General features: G+C 45.3%; 1 protein-coding gene across 1 annotated transcript in view; it reads right to left on the bottom strand.

Annotated features, from left to right (window-relative positions):
- The window catches only part of LOC140732011 (cell adhesion molecule CEACAM1-like), a 127,278-nt gene that overhangs the window by 75,558 nt on the left and 30,008 nt on the right, over positions 1-21,712 (bottom strand). Inside the window, exons 3-4 of the mRNA XM_073054078.1 lie at positions 7,522-7,613; positions 2,465-2,785 (exon numbers count right to left, since the gene is read on the bottom strand). Of these exons, the coding sequence (XP_072910179.1) occupies positions 2,465-2,785; positions 7,522-7,613 (413 nt within the window). The remainder of the gene's footprint in view (positions 1-2,464; positions 2,786-7,521; positions 7,614-21,712) is intronic.

The raw sequence follows: 21,712 nt of genomic DNA, 5'->3' as shown, positions 1-21,712 counted from the left end.
TCATCTGCAAATTTGCTAATGTTACTTTAAATCCATTCATCTAAATCATTAATGTATATTGTAAATAGCTGCAGTCCCAGCACTGAGCCTTGCGGTACCCCACTAGTCACTGCCTGCCATTCTGAAAGGGACCCGTTAATCTCTACTCTTTGTTTCCTATCTACCAACCAATTTTCTATCCATGTCAGTACCCTACCCCCAATACCATGTGCTCTAATTTTGCCCAATAATCTCCTACGTGGAACCTTATCAAAGGCTTTCTGAAAATCCAGGTACACTTCATCCACTGGCTCTCCCTTGTCCATTTTCATAATTACATCCTCAAAAAATTCCAGAAAATTAGTCAAGCATGATTTCCCCTTCATAAATCCATGCTGAGTCGGACCGATCCTGTTACTGCTATCCAAATGTGCTGCTATTTCATCTTTTATAATTGACTCCAGCATCTTCCCCACCACTGATGTCAGGCTAACTGGTCTATAATTCCCTGTTTTCTCTCTCCCTCCTTTCTTAAAAAGTGGGATAACATTAGCTACTCTCCAATCCTCAGGAACTTATCCTGAATCTATAGAACATTTGAAAATGATTACCAATGCATCCACAATTTCTAGAGCCACCTCCTTAAGTACCCTGGGATGCAGACCATCAGGCCCTGGGGATTTATCAGCCTTCAGTCCCATCAGTCTACCCAACACCATTTTCTGCCTAATGTGAATCTCCTTCAGTTCCTCCGTTACCCTCGGTCTTCTGGTCACTATTACATCTGTGAGATTGTCTGTGTCTTCCCGAGTGAAGACAGATCCAAAGTACCTGTTCAACTTGTCTGCCATTTCCTTGTTCCCCATAATAAATTCACCCATTTCTGTCTTCAAGGGCCCAACTTTGGTCTTAACTAATTTTTTCCTCTTCACATACATGAGGAATCTTTTACTATCCTCCTTTATATTCCTGTCTAGCTTACCTTCGTACCTCATCTTTTCTCCTCGTATTGCCTTTTTAGTTATCTTCTATCGCTCTTTAAAAGCTCCCAATCCTCTAGCTTCCTGCTCATCTTTGCTATATTATACTTCTTCTCTTTTATTTTTATACTGTTCTTGACTTCCCTTGTCAGCCACAGTCATCTACTCCCCTTAGAATCTTTCTTCCTCTTTGGAATGAACTGATCCTGCACCTTCTGATTTATTCGCAGAAATACCTGCCATTGTTGTTCCACTGTCATCCCTGCTAGGGTATCCTTCCAATCAACTTTGGCTAGTTCCTCCCTCGTGGCTCCATAGTGCCCTTTGTTCAACTGTAATACTGACACTTCTGATTTTCCCTTCTCTCTCTCAACTTGTAGATTAAAGCTTATCATATTATGGTCACTACCTCCTAATGGCTCCTTTACCCAGAGTCCCTTATCAAATCCGGTTCATTATACAACACTAAATCCAGAATTGGCTTCAAATATATCCTTCAATTCATAAAATCAGAAGTATGTGATTTTTCAATTTTCTAAATATACATAGTCCGCACATAGCAGAAAAATTTAAAGTGCTGTGATGTTTCCAGGGTATTTAAAACTTTCCTGTTCAAAACAATGATTGGACTGCACAGTTGTAAAAAATGTTTGAGTGAATGTTGATATCCAGCCTGATCTCAGCTTCCTACCATGGCTCCATCCCTGTAGGTCACAGTGTTTTAATTCACCTGTGTCCAGTTTGAATATGGTATGGCAAATGGAGCTGAGGTGTAGTGGGGCTGAGGCAGAGCCGGGCTGGGGGAGCTGCTGGGCAAGTGCCTCTGGGGAAATGCACTGGGGTAGGGTGTGCACAGTACATTGAGCGAGGTGGAGGTCACTTTATCAGGTACACTCGTCCACCGTGCTCGTTCATGTAAATGTCTAATCAGACAATCCTGTGATTACAGAAAATTGTAAACACAACCATTATGGGCACTGGCCTCCCCAACAATGAGGATACCTTCAAAAAGTGGCATTTGTCATTAAGTACCCCATCACCCAGCACATGCCCTCTTCTCATTGCTTCATCAGGGAGGAGGTACAGGAGTCTGGGGTCACATACTTGACGTTTCAGGAAAAGCTTCTTCTCCACCTCCATCAGATTTCTGAATGGACAATGAACCCATGCACTCTGCCTCACTAGCTTGCTCTCTTTTTGCATAACAAATTTTATGACGTATGCCAGTGATATTGAATCTGATCCTGGTTCTGTTCTAATTGTATGTGTTTGTACCACACTCCTCCCCGTGTGCTGTTTCTACAGGCTCGGAGCCATAGGGTCACCCTGCACGGCTACTGGCCTCATCCCCAGGGGTGCAGTGGGTGTGTTCCCCCAGCCCTGCACTGTCACAGCCCCACTACACTGGGACCCTGAGCCCAACTCTGGACACAGGCAGACAGTGGGAACATGCAGGATCTGCCCTCACCCATTCCTCCAGGCCCCTCCACAGAAGTTTTACTCACCATACACCTTAAGTTGGATATGCTCTCTGTGTTCTTTTCCTGAATCTCCTGCTGTAACAATGACCTCATATTCATCAGCATCCTCTTTCCTCAGATCATGGATTTCCAGGCTGAAGTTTCCGGAATGAAGAGTTATTCGGTTGTTGTAATTGCTATTAAAGTATTTAATCGATCCTTCCAAGTATCGTGCTATCTTTGTGCTGGGTGATGACCTTTTCCACACAACCTCATCCACGTCCTGTCTGATTGGGATCGAAGGAAACAAGGAAACCGAGTGTCCCAGGGCTCCATTCACGATGGCAGGGGAAGCTCCAGTCCTGGCTGAGGAGACAAGAGGAGGCAGTCAGAATGTGAGCTCAGTGACTGGAGGAGGAATCAGAGCTTACAGAATCACAGACACAGGGGCAGGCCATGCGGCCCATTCTCTGGCTTCTGGCCCACGAGTGATCTGCCCCACAGTTCCTCCACCACACAGTGAGCTCTTGGGGGGAACAGAGTGAAGATTCTCTGCAGCCGGGCCTGAGAAATGAAGTCAGGGAGGCAGAGAGATGGCAAAGGAACTCGGTGAAGTGAATGGTATCGGTGGAGAAGGTAGAAGCATTTGGGGAGTTTGAACAAAAAAGGAATAGAGCAACACTCTTACAGTTCAGGCCAGTGGAGTTCAGAGTTCAACTCTGGCATCCTGTGTAAGCAAGTTTGTCCATTCTTACCGTGAGTGTGTGTGTCTCCTCCCACTGCCCAAAGACATACCCGTTAGTAGGTCAATTGTTCATTGTAAATTGTCCTGTGACTAAGCTCGGGATAACTAGTTGGGTAGCTCGTCTGGCCGTAATGACCTGTTCCCAGCCATATCTCTAAGTCAATAAATAAATTATATGGGTAAATGGGAGGGTGTGAACCATGTAGAGGAAAAGATTTCTGAAAATGGTGAAATACATATATGTTGAGGTGGAGAATCGAATACGAGAGAGTCTGAGACATTAGAAATAGTTTAAAGCAGTGATGTCAGTCATGATGTAGGCCTGGGTACAATTAGTGAAATTAAAGACATATGCAAAGTAGGAGCCACATAGTCCAGCCACAAATTCTAACTTGTTTGAGGTTTGGGCTCTGATTGGCCACTCCAGGACATTAACTTTGTTGTTTTTAAGCCATTCCCTGTGGTTCTGGCAGACGGCATTAGGTTTTCCTCCAGGATATCCTTGTTTTATGCTGGTTTCATTTTACCCCCTACCTTGACAAGTCTTCCAGAGTCTCTTGTAGTGAAGCATCCCCACAGCCTGATGCAGCCACCATCGTGCTTCATGGTAGGGATGGTGTGTGTTTGATGATGTTTGGTGTTTGGCTTTGGCCAAAAAGCTCAATTTTCATTTCATCAGATCATAGAACCTTCTTCCAGTTGACTTCAGAATCTCCCACATGCTTTCTGGCAAATTCTAACTGAGATTTCAGGTGAGATTGTTTTCAACAGTGGCTTTTTCTTTGCCACACTTCCATAAAGCTGCGATTGGGGAAACAGTGCTTTTCAATAACGTTATCATGGAGTTGCTTGATGTGTTCTTTTGTCTTCATGGTTTAGTTTTCAGCAGGATACTGACTCACCAACAGTTGAACCTTTCAGATTCATTTGTATTTTTACTACAATGAATTGAAACACCTTGACTACAGGTGATCTCCATTTATCTAAATATGTGACTTCTCAATCCAATTGGCTGCACCAGTGATGGTTTAGTGTGTCATATTAAAGGGGGGGGTGATTATTTATGCAATCAATAACTTTGTGTTTTATATTTGTAATTAATTCAGATCATTTAGTAGAGATCTGTTTTCACTTTGACAAAAAAGTGTATTTTTCTGTTGATCAATGTCAAAAAAGCCAAATTAAATCCACTGTGATTCAATGTTGTAAAAGAATAAAACATGAAAATTTACAAGCAAGTGAATACTTTTTATAGGTATCTGGTTCGCTCTGACTTTTCAGTTGTGGTTGTTTGGGATCTTTGGGACAATTGCCCCAGCTCACCACGTGCCTGGATGGTGTACTGTTACACAGGGTGAATATTTGCACTCCAGGTCTGAGCTGTTAGAGGAAGCTGCTCTGATAATCACTCATGATAGCAGGGCTTCAACCCTGGAGGAAGCAGGTTTTAACTGTACTGACAAGGAGAGGGACCATTCCAGATCCCAGCACGGCCAAGTATTACAGCAAAACTGTGGGAGCTGATTGACTCCCTCAAATTAATGGACATCTGGAATGCACTCCAGTCCTTCACCCAGAGGTCTGGAGGAGGAGACTCAAGTCAACCATCTGAACATTTTGCAAGTATACACCTCTCCTGGTGGTCTCCATGTATCTGGTACCATGCAATGGTATGAGCAGAGGTCCTCACTGTGCATACGGGTGGCTCCACATTCCTGCACCTTAACAACTGACTGATAGAAGACGAGCAATTCCAGCAGAGATCCCCATCTTGAGGGAAGACTCACAGAAGCACGTGATGGGATTGACCAAGATGCAGGGCTCACAAATCAGGTTGAGAGAGATGTGCTCAACTTTGAACCCAGTCTGAGCTCTGCTTCGATTTGTTGAAGACCCAGCACTACAGAAAGCAGACAAAGGCAAGTAGGGTAGCTTGAAGGCAAGAATGCAGGATCACAGATCCAGAGCCTACATCACTCACTCTTCCACTCACTGGGCAATAGCAGCGTCATTGGTCCAAAGGGAACTGCTAGCTTGGTCTGCTCCCTTTTGTTGGGAGTAGGAACGAGGTGGGGAGTCGGAATGTGGTGGGGCTCTGCTCCCTTTATCGGGAGTGGGAATGGGGGTGAGACTCTGCTCACTTTATGGGGAGTGGGAATGGGGGTAGGGCTCTCCTCTCTTTGGTTTCATTGTGGGAAGATTCGGAGGGTTGTTCACTTCCCTTCAACAGCTCAAGGTGCAAACCCAAGAGTGTGACAGACTGACCATGAAATTCCTGTTGTGGGAGCTCCACTTGTGAGTCCCGGTGATGGGAAGATGTTCTTCCTGTGGTGCAAGGCAGTCATCATCCTGCTGTCTGAAAGGAGTCATTACCAGTTTTAACAATCTCAATGTGTGGCTTCCTCCGTAACGCAGATCAGGGAATTGTTGTCCAGCTGTCCAATAGCCTGATTTCCCACTCACCTGGCTTCACCTATCAGTTTCTAGCTTGTACTCCTTCGTTTCCCTCCACCAACTCACTCTGACATCTTCTCCCTTTCTGTCCAGTCCTGATGACCAAGATCTCACTTGGACAGCGACCTGTTCACTGTTTACTGTTTACCTGTACACTGTTTACTGTTTACCTGTTCACTGTTTACTGTTTAAATGTTCAGTGTTTACTGTTTAAATGTTCACAGCACAGGATCAAAGTAAGCTGGTCAGGTTGTTAACAAGTCCCTAACAATTGAGGCCTAACTAGGATTATTGTGCTCAGTTCTGGTCATCCACAGTACGGTGCAAAACTCTTCGGCACCCAAGAATTTTATATGATTTTAAATGGTTTGGCTCCACACAGCCCTGATCTCAACATCATGGAGGCTGTCTGGGATTACCTGGAGAGACAGAAGCAAGCGAGACACCTGAGTCTGTAGGAGAACTGTGGCAAGTTCTCCAAGATACTTGGAATAACCTACCTGCCGATTTTCTTGTAGAACTGCACGACAGGGGAACTCAGAGAAATGATACAGCTTTAAAGGCAAAGGGTGGTCACAATAAATATTGATTTAATTTAGTTTTTCACTGTTTACTGCTCTTCATAGTAAAGTTTGGATATCTAGAAACATTTCATTTCATTATTTTTAAAGTATCTTTCCTTTACAGATTTTTTTTACGTGTGCTTAAGACTCTCGCACACTATTGTACCTTCAGGAACAATATCAATAAGATTGAAAAAATGCAGAGACAAATCACAAGGACTTTGCCAGGACTGAAGACCTGAGTTACAGGAAAAGATCTAACAGGTTAGGACATTGTTTCCCTGGTTTGCAGGAGGATGAGGGGAGGTTTGTTACAAAATTATGAGGACTATCGAGTAAACACAATCAGGCTTTTTCAAATGAGTTGGGTGGGTGGAACTAGAGTTCATGGGTTAAGAGTGAAAGGTGAACATTGGGGCAGCTTCTTCACTCAGAGGGTGGTGAGGGTGTGGAACGGGCTGCCACAGGAAGTGGTGGATGTGGGTTCAATTTCTAAATTTAAGAGAAATTTGGATAAATACATGACTGGGAGGGGTATGGAGGGCTGTGGTCTGGGTTTTGGTTTAATGGACTGGGCAGAATCACAGGTTAGCATGGTCTGGATGGGCTGAATGGTCTGTTTCTAGGCTGAGGTGTTCCATGAGATTATGCCTCTCTGAAATCCAAATAGACCAATTAAAACATCCTGAAAAAATGTGATATCCCCTCCCTCTCTCTTTGGGAGGGAGCTGTCTCCCTCGTTTCTCAACACTGTAGGGATGGACAGGGAAGGAGGGGCTGGAGTCAAAGAGTTGGTGGGTCTGAGTGCCTCGAGCTTCTATGAAAGGCGAGGAGCAGGTCAGGATGTGGTAAACACAGCATCAAACGGTGACCGGACAGGAAATGGTTCGATGGTCACAGCAAGAGGACAGCAATACGTGCAGCAGAAAGTGGAACGTTATTCACCGTTCAAACAATAATATGAGAGAGGGAGGGGGACAGGGAAAGACAGAAGGATTTGCATAAAGCAACTGATAGATGTGTTGAAGGAAGAAAAGAAATAATGAAAGAGTTAAATGAGACCAAAAGAAAGACAAGGACATTGAGGGTGAAAGTGTGTGGATAGGCGGAGGTATAGAGAGAGAGAGACTAGGTGAGGGAGACTGAGATTAAGGAAGTTCAACAGAAGTTGAGGAAGGCAAAGGCTGAAAGTGAAAATCTGGAACTGAACATGTTCCGATAAAGTGTGTGAATCAGCAGATTGGGACATGATCATGATAAACAGTGTTTTCACACACTGAAAACCTGAACACATTGAACTGTTCTGTAACCAAAGCCGAAACATTAAAATCTGAACTTACCCAGAAAGATGGCAAATAAACAAGCACATTTCAGGCAGAGAACCCTTTCCAAGCACTTCCACATCTTCGACCTTGACTGGTGAGCTTGATGGCTTGGAGATTGTCACAGAAGGAAGTAAGAGCAGGAACAGATATGTTATAATGAACTGAGATGCACGTAATTGACAAAAACATCATATTGCCCCTTCCATTTCCTTTCTCTTACTCAAGTTTTCCACTTTCCTGTTTTGAAATTGTAGCACTCTCCTCACCAACAACAAATTCTACATTGTTTTCAAGCACACTGACAAGGATGATTCCACTCTGCTTTGGAAAACCGATCACTATCAGCTCTCAGCAACAGACCTCATTTCCGTGGGTCATTTCCCCTTCTCCCTGCTGGTGCATAGCCATTTCTAGCCTATTTCTAACTTCTGTTCAAGGAAAGAAAAGACTGGACAGTCCAGGTGGATCAATTGTTTCAGCTGCCCAAGCCTTACTGGACTCACCAGGTAGATCAATTGTTTCAACTGCCCAAGCCTCACCGGACCATCCTAGTGGATCAGTTCTTTCCAGCATGCAGGCCAGAAGAAATTACAGTCTAACAAAGTACAGGGGAAACAGACAAACCAGTTCTGTTTGTTTCTCCCCATTTTGTGAACTCTGAACTGATTCTTGACTCTGGGACAATCTGGTCAGAGCCATAAGCCTGAGACCATTCTCAGAAGAGTAGCTGTTATGTAAAATACCATACCTACCAAAGAAGCAATCTGCAATCCCATTAGACTCTGTCTGGGTTGCCTCATTTAACTGGTTTGGACCAGTAAGGACACAAATACACAAGGCTGGGTTGCACAGAACCATGAAACACAGTTCGTTGTAGCCCTCTACAATGACCAGTAAGAAAGTGACTCAGGTAGGTCAGGTGACCTTGATCCAGTGGGATGGAGATCCAATGGTTCAATTGATGAGGAATAGTATAAGAATCAGGAGCTCCAAATATGGAGGTGTGATAACTCTCCAGCAACCAGAGACAAACCATTGCGGATAAGGAGGACCCCATGGACACGTGGAGATCAGGACCATGAGGAATGCCTGGCCAGTGTAGACTCCTTTCCCGGATAATACCTTTTCTCTTCATTGACTGTTCATGGAGGGTCAGGGATTCTAGTAGGAAGCACACAGGTAGATAGTTTGTAAACACACGTGCTTTTCAGTTGGAACAATAAAAGTTATTTATCAGTAAATACAGATTCTCTGTGCCTCACTGATCATCATTACAAGGGGTGATTCTTGTAACAGAATTGGTATCCCTGGGTGGGCTTGAGGATAAACCTCTTTGTTCAGCGAGACACTCGAGTTCAATCACATGGGTGATGAACAGAGAGATCTGGGGCTGGGTGGTTGGCAGTTACTAACCCAGGATGAAGAATTCAGGAAATTGTGCATGTCCATAGGACTTCGATAGTTTTGATTGGAGGAGATCCTCCAGAAATATGTGATGGGAAGTGGTCACAATTTGAGAAGTCTGCCAGTCACTCTGGGTGTGAAGAGAAAACTGCTGGGGATGCCCTGTGGAAAATCGCTCAAAGGAAACCTGTCGAGCAGGAAGTTTAAACAGTTACAAAACCAGTAGCATTGGCTTTTTTATTGAGGATTTGATAGAATTACAACAAAATGATCAGGCAGAACGGCACAGATCAGAAACGGGAAATGAATGTCTGCATAAAGCAGAAGCCGAGCGAGAGGGATGGCAACAGGAAATTCTAGAATATCAACATAAAGCAGAAGCCGAGCGAGATAGCTTAGAAGGAGAACAGAAATCAGAATCAGAATCAGAATCAGACTTTAATCACCAAGTACCTATGCACATACAAGGAATTTACTTCCGGCAGATGTTGTCTCTCTGCTCATAACAATAATAATGATAAATATAAATGAAAATATAGATTATACATACAGGTAGTGCAATCCAAGTAATAGTTAGCCGACAGTTAACCGGCAGTTAACTGTTCAGCAAAGTGACCGCAGTAGGGAAAAAACTTCTCCAGTGCCTATTAGTCTTAGTCTGGAGAGATCTGAAGCGCCTACCAGACGGAAGCAGATCAAACAGTCCGTGCGCAGGATGGGAGGAGTCCTTTATGATGTTCCCCGCCCTCTTCTTCAACCTGGAAGAGTACAGGTCCACAATAGAAGGCAGGGAGTCTCCAATGATGCGCTCGGCAGTCCTCACTGTGCGCTGTAGTCTGGTTCTATCCTGCTTGGTGGCGGCTCCAAACCACAGAATGATGGAGGTGCACAGGACAGACTCAATGACTGCAGTGTAGAATTGCAGCAGCAGGAAATTTCCTCAAGAGCCGCAGGAAATACATCCGCTGCTGGGCCTTCTTCAGGATGGAGCTGATGTTCTGCTCCCACTTCAGATCCTGAGAGATGGTGGTTCCCAGGAACCTGAAGTTCTCCACGGTGGACACAGGGCTGCTGAGGACTGTGAGGGGAGACATAGCGGGGGGATGTCTCCTGAAATCCACTATCATCTCCTTTGTCTTGAGCGTGTTCAGCTCCAGATTGTTCCGACTGCACCAGAGCGCCAGTTGGTCCACCTGCTGTCGAAATGCAGACTCATCACTATTCTGGATGAGTCCGATGACGGTAGTGTCGTCTGCAAACTTCAAAAGCTTCACATAGGGGTTGGAGGAGGTGCAGTCATTGGTGTAGAGGGAGAACAGCAGTGGAGAGAGGACACACCCCTGGGGGGCGCTGGTGTTGGTGATTCGAATATCCGAGGTGACCTGTCCCATCCTTACCTGCTGACTTCTGTTGGTCAGGAAGCTGTAAATCCAATCGCAGAGGTCAGGTGGCACAGTACGGTGAGACAATTTGGAGCAGAGGGTATGAGGGACGATGGTGTTAAACGCCGAACTAAAATCCACAAACAGCATCCGAGCATAGGTCTCAGGACGATCCAGATATTGCAGGATATAGTGCAGTCCCAGGTTGACTGCATCGTCTACTGACCTATTTGCCCAGTAGGCAAACTGCAGGGGATCCAGCAGGCTGCTGGTGAGGGTCTTCAGGTGGTTCAACACCAAGCGTTCAAAGGATTTCATGACTACAGATGTCAGTGCGACAGGTCTGTAGTCGTTCAGTCCTGTGATGGTGGGTTTCTTGGGGACTGGGATGATGGTAGAGCGCTTGAAGCAAGTCGGAACCTCACTCAGCTCCAGAGATCTGTTAAAGAGCTGAGTGAAGATGGGAGCCAGCTGATCAGCACAGGCTCATAGACAGGAGGGGGAGACCCCATCTGGGCCTGGAGATTTTCGGGTCTTAAGTCGCTGGAACTGTCGACATACTTCTCCTTCGCTGATTCTAAGCTGTGATCCAGGGGGGCTGGGCAGAGATGGTGGGGAGGTGATTGCAGTGATTGGGGGATGAGTGCCAGTGAGTGATGGTTGAGGGAAGGCAGGAAGAGAGACCGAAGAGGGGGGAGGGACAGGTGTAAGATGGACCCTCTCAAATCTACAGTAAAAGGTATTAAGGTCGTCAGCCAAAGCTTTGTTAACCTCAGCGGGGGGGGGGCAGGGCGTCTCCTGTAGCCAGTGACCTCCTGCAGGCCTCTCCACACCGACAATGAGTCATTAGCTGAGAAATTATTCCTCAACTTTTCAGAGTAGAACCGCTTGGCCACTCTGATTTCTCTGGTCAGTGCATTTCTGGCCAGCCTGTACTGGGCCCTATTCCGACTCCTGTGGGCGTCCTCCTTAGCTTGGGGGAGATGTCTGAGTTTGGGGGTAAACCATGGCTTATTGTTGGCGAAGGTCCGGAAAGTTTTTGTGGGTACACATGCATCCTCACAAAAACTGATGTAGGATGTCACAGAAAGGGCTCCAAAAGGAGGTAGAAACCTTTAGAGAAAGGGTTAGTGATTTACAGGGTCAGAGAGGTATGGACTTGATGCATATGAACCAGTTTCAGTTGAAGTGTGGGGAATTCCTTACAGAAAAAAGTAAACTAGAGAAAGCAGCTGAACTAGCGAGGGATGAAGTGGAAGAATTAAGGAAACAGTGCAGAGATTTCAAGACGGCGATGAATGTAGTTCGGAAATCGGCACAGGAAAGACAGAGTAACACTGGCCACCTTGCAAAGTGTTTAAAGCAGATTCAAAAGCTGCAGGACCAACTTGCTGCACAGCGAGGAATAAAATGTGCTTTTGGATCTGAAAAAGAGGAGGAAGGTGAATATGGAGATATTAATTGACATGATTCAGCAGATGAAGCAACTAGATACAGTTATGATAATTACCAAGCACCATTTCCCGACGACCTCCCAGGGACTCCCTACCAACGGAAGCCAGTGCTACCGTCTACATGATGGGCACCCCTAGTTACTATCAGAGAGGGGGGAGCAAATCAAAATCAGAATATAACACACACCACACGGTTCAGGGTACAGCAGCTTAGAGATATTGCTGAGGACGTCGGGATAAGTGTGCTCGGAGACGACCCTCGAGAGTTTTTCCAAGCAACTAGTCATCAGAGAATAATACATGGCCTAGACGACTCTGAGGAAAGAAAACTGTTTATAATGTGTTTACACCAAAATATACCAACAGCAGTTCCAGATATACAACGACACGTTGGGGGAACAAGTGAGGATCTGATGAACACAATAATGACTGTTATGGGAGTTAACAGAGGGGACCTGGTAGGCATGCTAGCCAGATCTGATCAGAGGAGAGGTAAACATCCCACTGCATTTGCATCCCGTTTATGGTCAGTGTTCCAAGGGTTTATGGGACAGCATTAGAGCGGGACCATTTAGGACCAGAGGCCTCAAACAGGTGCTTGAGGACACTGGTGTCTCACTGTACTGATAAATCTAAAAAGGCATTGGAAATGTTTGATCCTTCTGAACCCACATGTACTGAGGCATGGGTACTGAGGAAAATGAGTAGAGCGTGGGGAAAGGAGATACAAGGACCAGCTCAACCCTTTAATGAGAAAGTGATGCCTGTTAAAAGTCAGGCACCTGCCTGGAGAAATGAGGGTAGGGACCCACCCTGAGGACATCTCTGCCACGTTATCAAGGGGAGGGAAGGGCAGAGAAATGGAACGGGGCCAGTAACAGGGAAAACTGAAGGTGGAGTAGTTAAACGCTGAAACTCTGGTCAAGAAGGACACATTAAGAGAGAATGTCCAAACCTGAGACGAGAAAGAGCAGAGCAATGCCGTTTGCCCTTGGAGGGGCAAGAAAGATGGAGCCCACAAAATAACATGGTGGAAACACCACTGTCCAGGGAATTGTACCCTGAGCCTCAATGATGGTGTCAGGCCTTACCAAAGTGGGTGTGTGACACAAGGTTGGATGAAACTGGAAGACCTCTAGTGACTGGTAGGGTCGGAAGATGCCCCGTTACCTCTTTATCAGACACTGGAGGATCCTGAACCACCGTCAGCACCACTAATATAAATAATGTAAATTGGGAAATACAAGGTAAAGCTGCCCTCAGTGGATTCACAGGACATTCACAAGTGGGACATGTGAGTGTACTGTTGGAGGTAAGGATAGGAGACATCGCATTGGAGCATTCAGTAGTGTTGGTGGAATTACCCAGTGAGCAGGAACATGTACTGGGGTGTGATTACATGGCCAAAGTGGGGCTTTGTTTTGACCCAGTTCAATGTATGATTTGGCAGATGCCAACTGCCATGAATAATATAACCACGTGCAGATCCCAGTAGGAGAATATCAGGATAGAATATGCACAATGAGTGAAATGTGGATGAAAATGGAGATGAGCTGAGATCAGAAGGTGCAGCAAATTATTGCAGAGAACTCAGGGGCATTTGCAAGAAACAAGCATGACTGTGGAAAGATGGTTGGCAGTGTGTGCATACAAGGTCCTGACATCAAACCACAGAAGCAATATGGGTTTCTCAAAAAATCAGAAGAAGATGTGGGTAAGGTAATACAGAGTTTGGTACAACAAGGGTACTGCGGTCAGCAGCCTCCACTAATAACTCACCCACATGGCCAGTGAGGAAACCAGATGGTAGTTGGAGGTTGACAATTGACTATTGAGAGCTGAATAGAGTAACTCTGATAACCGCCCCACCTGTAGCAACTAACCCGGAGACAGTGGTCAAACCAATGAAAGGGCACAATGGTTCACAGTTATTGACATCAATAATGGATTTTAGTCTATCTACTCAAACGAAAGTTTGCATTTACCTTTCAGAGACAGCAGTTTCCATGGACTGCCCTACCACAGGGGTTCATAATTCCCCATCTGTTTCTCACCGGAGCTTAGGGGAAAAGTTAAAGTGGTTTTCAAAGCACGTGTTCTTAGTACAATATGTAGATGATCTACTTCTGCAGTCTGAAACCAAGCAGGAACATTATCAGCCATTGACAGGACTGTTACAATTCTCACTTGCTTTGGGATTTAAGGAAAACCCTAAAGAAGCACAGGTGATGAAACAAGAAGTTAGTTACTTGGGAATGGTCTTGACAGCAGGAAAAAGAGAAATTGATAAGGAAAGAGCAGAATAGGTTATGAAACTGCCTACTCCCTGAGATCTGAAAGGGCTGCAGTCATTTCTGAGGTTGGCAGGATACTGCAGGCATCACATTGATGGATTTTCCACTCAAGCAGCTCCTTTGATGGAGTCACTGAAAAACAATGTGGTTGGGAATGGAAACCGGGTCACACCCAGAACATCACAGCCCTGAAGCAAGCATTGGGCCCTGCGCCTGCTTTAAAAACCCAAATCCGAATGAACCATTCTCATGGGAGTTGTCTACAACTAATACCACCCTCTCAGCAGTTCAATTACAGGAAACACATGGGAAGTTAAGACCAGCAGCATATGCATCACACATGCTCTCACTAGTAGAACAGGGGTGTCCTGTATGTGAAAAACACTTGTTAGCGGTTTTCTGGGCAGTACGACATTTTGCCTACATAGTGGGACTTAATCCACTTACAATACTGACAGAACACACCCCCATACAATTACTGTACAGTGGAAGGATTAAAGATGGTTCAGTAAGCAAAACAGAATTGCTAGATGGACATTGCTGCTGCAAGGAAGAAATATTAATGTAAAGCGAGTACGCTCTACCTGAAAGTTAGCCGGTAACCCGGTGTACCAAGCAAGTGAACATGAGTGTCAGGTTATGATAGCAAATGATCCCACGGGGCCATTTGTATCAACACAAAAAGGAGGGGGTGGAAGCAGATCAGGGAAAGTAATGACTGAGAACAAAAACACAAAGGAAAAATAAAAACCCTATTTTAAAATTTTTGTAGATGGCTCCTCATCAGTACTGGATGGTGAGAGGAGAACCTATGTAGAGGATGAACATGGACAGGAAAGGTATAGTATAGCTATAAAGTTACCCAAAACCATGAGTACACAGGCAGCAGATTTAGCCGCTGTAGCATATGTGGTTAGCCACCCAGAATGTTTTCCACCAGGGTCAGTCATACACTCTGACAGTGTTTGCATTTGTTACAGCCTTATAGAAAATCTGACCGCAGGATCATTTGTTTCAGCTGACGGAAAGCCCCTCCCATCTGCTGCTCTGTTGCAGTATATATTCGAGGAGACAAAGAGAAAAGAATATGGAGTCATAAAGGTGAAGTCCCACTGTAAATTATCTCCTGAGGGGAATAGAAAAGCTGACGAATTAGCGAAGCAAAGTGCTTTATTTGGGCAGGAATGGCAGCCACAGGTTGGAGAGATTAGGAGGCAGAAGGAACAACAGGTTACAGTTTCACTGAACACCTACGCTCGGTCCGCCAGAGAAAGCAGGATCTCCCAATGGCCACACATTTTAATTCCACATCCCATTTTCATTCTGATATGTCTATCCATGGCCTCCTCTACTGTCACGATGAAGCCACACTCAGTTTGAAGGAACAACACCTTATATACCGGCTGGGTAGCCTCCAACATGGCATGGACATTGACTTACCTAACTTCTGTTAATGCCCCTCTTCCCCTTCTTACCCCAACCCTGATATATTTAGTTTTTCACCCTCCTTTTTTTTCTCTCTCTCTGCCCATCACTCTGACTGTGCTCCATCTCCCTCTGGTGCTCCCCTCCCCCTTTCTTTCTCCCTAGGCCTCCTGTCCAATGATCCTTCCCCTTCTCCAGCTCTGTATCCCTTTTGCCAATCACCTTTCCGGCTCTCAGCTTCACCCCACCTCCTCCGGTCTACTCCTGTCATTTCGCATTTCCCCTCCCCCTGCTACTTTCAAATCTCTTACTATCTTTCCTGTCAGTTAGTCCTGATGAAGGGTCTTGGCCTGAAACTTCGACAGTGTTTCTCCTTATAGATGCTGCCTGGCCTGCTGTGTTCCACCAGCATTTTGTGTGTGTTGCTTCACAGAATAAAGCCTACTTTGACTTTGTCAGTCCCATTCAGATTCCCATTCCCATTCGGTTATGTCCATACGTGGCCTCCTCTACTGCCATGATGAGGCCAAACTCAGGTTGGAGGAGCCGCACCTCATATACCATCTGGGTAGTCTCTAGCCCCTTGACATGAACATTGAATTCTCCAACTTCTGGTAATTCCCTCCCTCTCTCTTCTCCCATTCCAACTGCCTATCACCTCCCTCATGATTCTGCCTTCTTCTAGTACACATCGTGCTTTCCCCTTACATTCCTTCTTCACCTTTCCAGCCGAGACCCTCCCTGCTTCCCCTCCCCCAACCCGATCTTTCTTCTGATTGCCTTCTCCTTCCCACCCTCCTCCCACCTTCTTTATAGGGCCCCTGCCCCCTCCCTCTTCAGTCCTGACGAAGGGTCTCGGCCCGAAACGTTGATTGCTCGTTTCTACGGATGCTGCCTGACCTGCTGAGTTCCTCCATTGTGTTGTACGTGTTGCTTTGACCCCAGCATCTGCAGTGTACTTTGTGTTTATGACTCAGTAGAGAGCTCTAGTGATTGAAGTGATAACTGTAATGAGGGGATCGGTCAGAGACTTGGCAAGACTTGTCCCTTTAAAAACGAAGAGAGTGAAAACACGAGACTGATGATGGAGGGTGTGAAAGGAAACAAGAGGCTTGTCATCAGCCACCAGATCTGGAAAATAGTCGATAAGTGGTTCAGGGAATTTCCACATCCGGAAACAGGATGTGGAACTGACCTTGGCTGAACTAAAACGAGTTAAGAATATGTAGAAATTTCATCTGTATGATGGCATTCAAATTGTAGCCACTATGCGAACAAGACAAAAAATAAGCCTAATGACACAGCGAGTTGTGGGTGGTGTCGGAGACTACAACTGGTTGGGATGTAATTAAGACCTGGTTGGAACAACAATCCCAAATTCAGGCTTGTTGTGATGTGAGTATTATTAAAAGTAAGTTAATACAAATCGTGAAGCTGTTGGTGACAAGAGGCTGGTTCCAGGGACTGATGGGGTTTTATTTCCGGTATGCATTGTACATAGTTCCTCCACCCATGCTGCACGAGGTACCTGAAAGCCTCGGTATTGTAAATATCATTTGCCGTCCCAGATAAAGAACATCTTTCGGCCATAAAATTGTCAAGTGGTCCTTTACCACATATTTTTTGGCAACGAGGTGAACTGGTTTTGTGGATGTGTCGGCTCGTTTCGAACAGGAGCTGTGAGCGAACGAGAAGCCTCGCGTTCAGGTGGCTACGTTTGGGATTATCAGTGAATTTCTGGAGTGAAACGAGGACTGGCTGGAGTACGAGGAAAGGTTGGGACACTTTTTCTGTGCTAATGGAATTACTGAGGAGGCTAAGAAGTGCTCTATTCTCCTGAGTGTGTGTGGGGTAAAGACATACAAGCTGATAAGGAACTTAGCCACACCATGGAAACGGGGAAATTCCATATGATGAACTGGTCCAGCTCGTGGGGAACCACCACAATCCGAAACCTTTGGTGACACTCCAACAGTGTAAGTTTCATAGACATTTCAGGAAGCCGGGTCAGTCTGTGGCCAATTTTGTGGCCGAGCTTCGGCAGCTGTCGGAGCATTGTGATTTCAGAGCAGAGTTGGATGACATGCTCCATGATAGATTAACATGCAGCATTAATAATGACGCCGTACAACACCGTTTGTTGGTGGAAACCCCACTGTTGACTTTCAAGAAAGCCCTAGAGATTGCCCAAGGCATGGAGATGGCTGCTAATAATGCTAAGGATATCCAGAAAGGACATGGGGGTCGTAGTCGGCGGCAGTGCACCAAGTGAGGACGGAGACTGGTAAACAGGCAAAGCGGGTGAAATGTTTTTGGTGTGTAGGGATACGTTATGCAAATGTTTGCAAATTCAAAGATACTGTCTGCCATGCTTGTAGCAAAAAGGGACATTTAGCTAAAAAGTGCAGGAGCATAAGGGGTAAGGTTAAGCCTGGGCAGGGGAAAGCTCAACAGACTCAGGCAGCCACACACCACCTAGGAGAAGCAGACGAGGAGACAGCATGTGCCTACAACATGTTTGGGGTGGAAACGGATGAGCAACCACCTGAACCACATGATGCCACAGTTACTGTCAGGGCATTAAGTCTGAGTCAACTACCTATACCTGAGGCACCTGCTACTACATATGTGCCTCCAGAGACTGTGTTTTCACTGGAGAGACTGTCAGAGACACCTGTAAAGGTGACCCGGATCAAGCAGTGGACAGAGAGGGACCCAGTCCTGTGCCAAGTCAAGACTTTCCTTTTACAAGGTTGGCCCAGAGTAGTGGAAGGAGAGGAACTGAGGCCTTATGACAAACGCGACAGAACTGAGTCTGCAGGATGGCTGCATTTTTTGGGGGCATGGGTCATCATGCCTCCCCCTGGCTGTTCACAGATTGTGGAGGACATTCATGAGACTCATCCAGGGGTGTCTCGGATGAAAAGCCTTGCAGGATCCTACGTCTGGTGGCCAAGAATGGATCAGGATCTGGAGAACAAGGTAAAATCATGCACACAATGTCAGACCAATCAGAACATGCCACCACCAGCTCCTTTGCACCCATGGGAGTGGCCAGTCTACTCCTGGTCTAGGCTACATTTGGATTTTGCTGGCCCCTTTATGGGGCAGATGTTTCTTGTAATGGTAGATGCGCACTCCAAATGGATAGAAGCTCACATCATGAGCAACATCAACGCCCACTCAACCACAGACAAACTCAGGCAAGTGTTTGCAGTCCACGGGTTGCCTGACACTCTGGTCACTGATAATGGCCCGACGTTCACCAGTGAGCTGTTCAGTGAGTTCATGCAGCAGAATAGCATTCATCACATTCGGACGACCCCTTTCCATCCAGCCTCAAATGGTTTGGCTGAGCGGGCTGTTCAGACAGTGAAGGAGGGCCTGAAGTGGATGATAGGGGATTCTATTAGCACTCAGCTTTCACATTTCCTGTTTAAATACCACCTCACGCCACAGACAACGACTGCACGCACTCCAGCAGAGATGCTGATGGGGCGTAGGCCCAAGTCAAGATTGGACCTGCTGTGCCCGGACATGAAGGCAAAAGTGGAGAGAAATCAGGAAAAGCAGAAGGAGGGACATGATCAACATGTGCAAGAGAGAGACAGTTAAAACGGGATGACAATGTCTATGTGAGAATCTTCAGCAGTAGCAATAATCAGAAATGACTACCTGGGGTTATTCTTAAGCAGAGTGGTCCAGTCTCCTACGTTGATAAGCTGACTGATGGACATGTTTTCCACAGACATCAGGACCATGTGTGCCTGTGTCATGATACAGGCTCAGAGGTAGACAGTTCCACGGAGTTTCCAATGGTGAGACAGACTACTATGAGAACAGGTCCACCAGTGACTTTGCTGGAGAGGGAGAGAGAGAGAGAGACTCTGGCAGAGGGGAGAGAGTCCCCTGAAGAGGATGGACATTCTCACGCAGACACACAGACCCCTCTCATGCCCCCAACACCAGATACACCCAAAACATCCTCACCAGCGGTGCCTGCTGGGTCACCGGGGGTAGTGCACAGATCACAGCGCACTCGCAAACCTCCCGACAGACTGAATGTTTGATTGGACGGTTTTTTTGTTGTTAGAATGAATGTTGAATTTGTCACGTTTTTAGGTGTTTTGTATTGGTAACCTGTTGCTAATGACATCACTGTTTTTATTTCCCAGTTCTTCTATATTTGGGGAATGTTGGATTTTAAAGGGGGAGAAGTGTTGTAATGTGAGTATTATTAAAAGTAAGTTAATACGAATCGGGAAGCTGTTGGTAACGAGAGACGTGTTCCAGGACGGATGGGGTTTTATTTCCGGTATGCATTGTATGTAGTTCCACCACCCACGCCGCACGAGGTACCTGAAAGCCTTGGTATTGTAAATACCATTTGCCGTCCCAGGTAAAGATGTTCTTTTGGCCATAAAATTTTTGAGTAGTCCTTTTGTAAAGTAGAAGTTACCACAAGGCTGATTGAAAGGAAGTGATTGATTGCAAACAAAAGGCTTCAGATGATGTTTCTGAATATGAAGATCACTATTGAATAATTTGGTTCAGCTACTCAGGATTTCAAGGGATAACTGGAGGTAATATGGAAGAAACCCCATATGGCCCTCTCAAGTCAACTTTCATGGATGTTTGAAACCAGATGTTGCCAAAATGGTGAAGCACACAAAAGAAAGTTTTAGTGACACTGTTGTTTCCTGCAAAGATCTGAGGCAAACTACCAAACAAGTGGGGTGATCAAAGTCCAAATAAGATCAGTACAGATGAAGCATCTATCTACTCCTGCTAACCAACAATACCAGTGGACAAGGCTCCCACCGGGACCTTACAACATATGAGGGGCCTTCCAAGCACTGACTCAATTATCATACAATATGTGGATGACATTCTGATTGCCCCTGAGACCGCAGATCAGCATGAGCGTGATTATTAGAGTGATTTTTGAGTTTAGGGCATATCCATTTAGCAAATGACTTTGGCTACCAGTCCTCACATCTGAAAATGTATTGTCGATTTAATTTTGAGTGCAGCTCTGAACAATGGCTTCCTAAAAGCTGTGAGTCCCAGTCCAGACAATGCTGATTAAAATTCATTTGGATGTGTGTGGTGCAGATGTGAATCAGGAGGTGTGAAGGTTGTATGTCATTTCAAAGAAAGCATTGTCCATACATTGTAAAAATGGAGTTGTCCTTTGATGTTTGGCACAAAATATTGGGCAGACAAGTATTACAACAGACCTGCTGTACCTTGTTTTGTCAAATAAAGAAGCTGCCTTGAATCTACCAGTAATTTTCTCCAATGATTTCATTCATGCAACAACAGTGATGTACTCTCTCTGCTCAATCATCTTGCCTACAAGGGACACAAGGCACAAATAGAACAAAAGGAAGTGATTTACTTGAAGTAGAAAATTTCCCACAGCAAACAAGGAATCAGTGAAGATTTTGTAAAGGTCCTGTGTAAAACAACTGCCCTACAACTTCAGTCATTTCTAGGTTTATGCAACCACAAGAGCATCGGTCAATTCATATGCTGAAATTTCTCAACCCCTCAGTCGTCTCCTGAAAGGCAGCAAGCACTCTAATGACCTTGTGACTCTTAACGAAGAGCAGCTGGAAGTTTCTAAACTTTAAAGGTGATATTAAATACTGCGGTCTCTTCCGGGCAGCTCATGGAGTAAGGCGCTTGTTGGCTCTACTCCGTCCTTTTACAACCTACTTTCCACTGCTACTTCTGTTTAAACTTTGAAGATTCATTGCTTTTAGTGAAGGATTTATGATTTAATTACGATGGCTGGAACCCGAACTGTAAAGGAATTAAGACATGGCAAAATTGTTTCTGAAACTGAACAAACCGAATTAACAAAGGAGACAAAAGAAGCCTATACTCCAGAAAGAATATTTTCTTTGATGCAAGATACTAATAACAAACTTGGAATGGTGGACTCTAAAATTGATAAACTGATGAATGCCAATGAAAAGCTTGAAAAAACTGTTTCTGCTGTCCAGGAATCTTTGAGGAATCTGGAATCTCAATATCAAGCGTTTAAAATGGTACCAATAAAATCAGAAGACAACAGGAGGCAATACATCATGATTAAAGAAGAGGAGTTAAAGTTCTCTACCACGGAAAAGAGAATTGTTGAGATTTCTTCGGAATTATCAAGAATTAAGAAGAAAACGATTGATCTGGAAAGCAGAAGTCAAAGGATGAATTTATGTATACTGGATTTGCCTGAAAATAT

This window comes from Hemitrygon akajei, chromosome 8 (genome assembly GCF_048418815.1).
Source record: "Hemitrygon akajei chromosome 8, sHemAka1.3, whole genome shotgun sequence".
Classification (NCBI taxonomy): Eukaryota; Metazoa; Chordata; class Chondrichthyes; order Myliobatiformes; family Dasyatidae; genus Hemitrygon; species Hemitrygon akajei.
The sequence above is the reverse complement of the archived record's forward strand: the minus strand, read 5'-3'. Positions and strand labels throughout refer to the sequence as shown.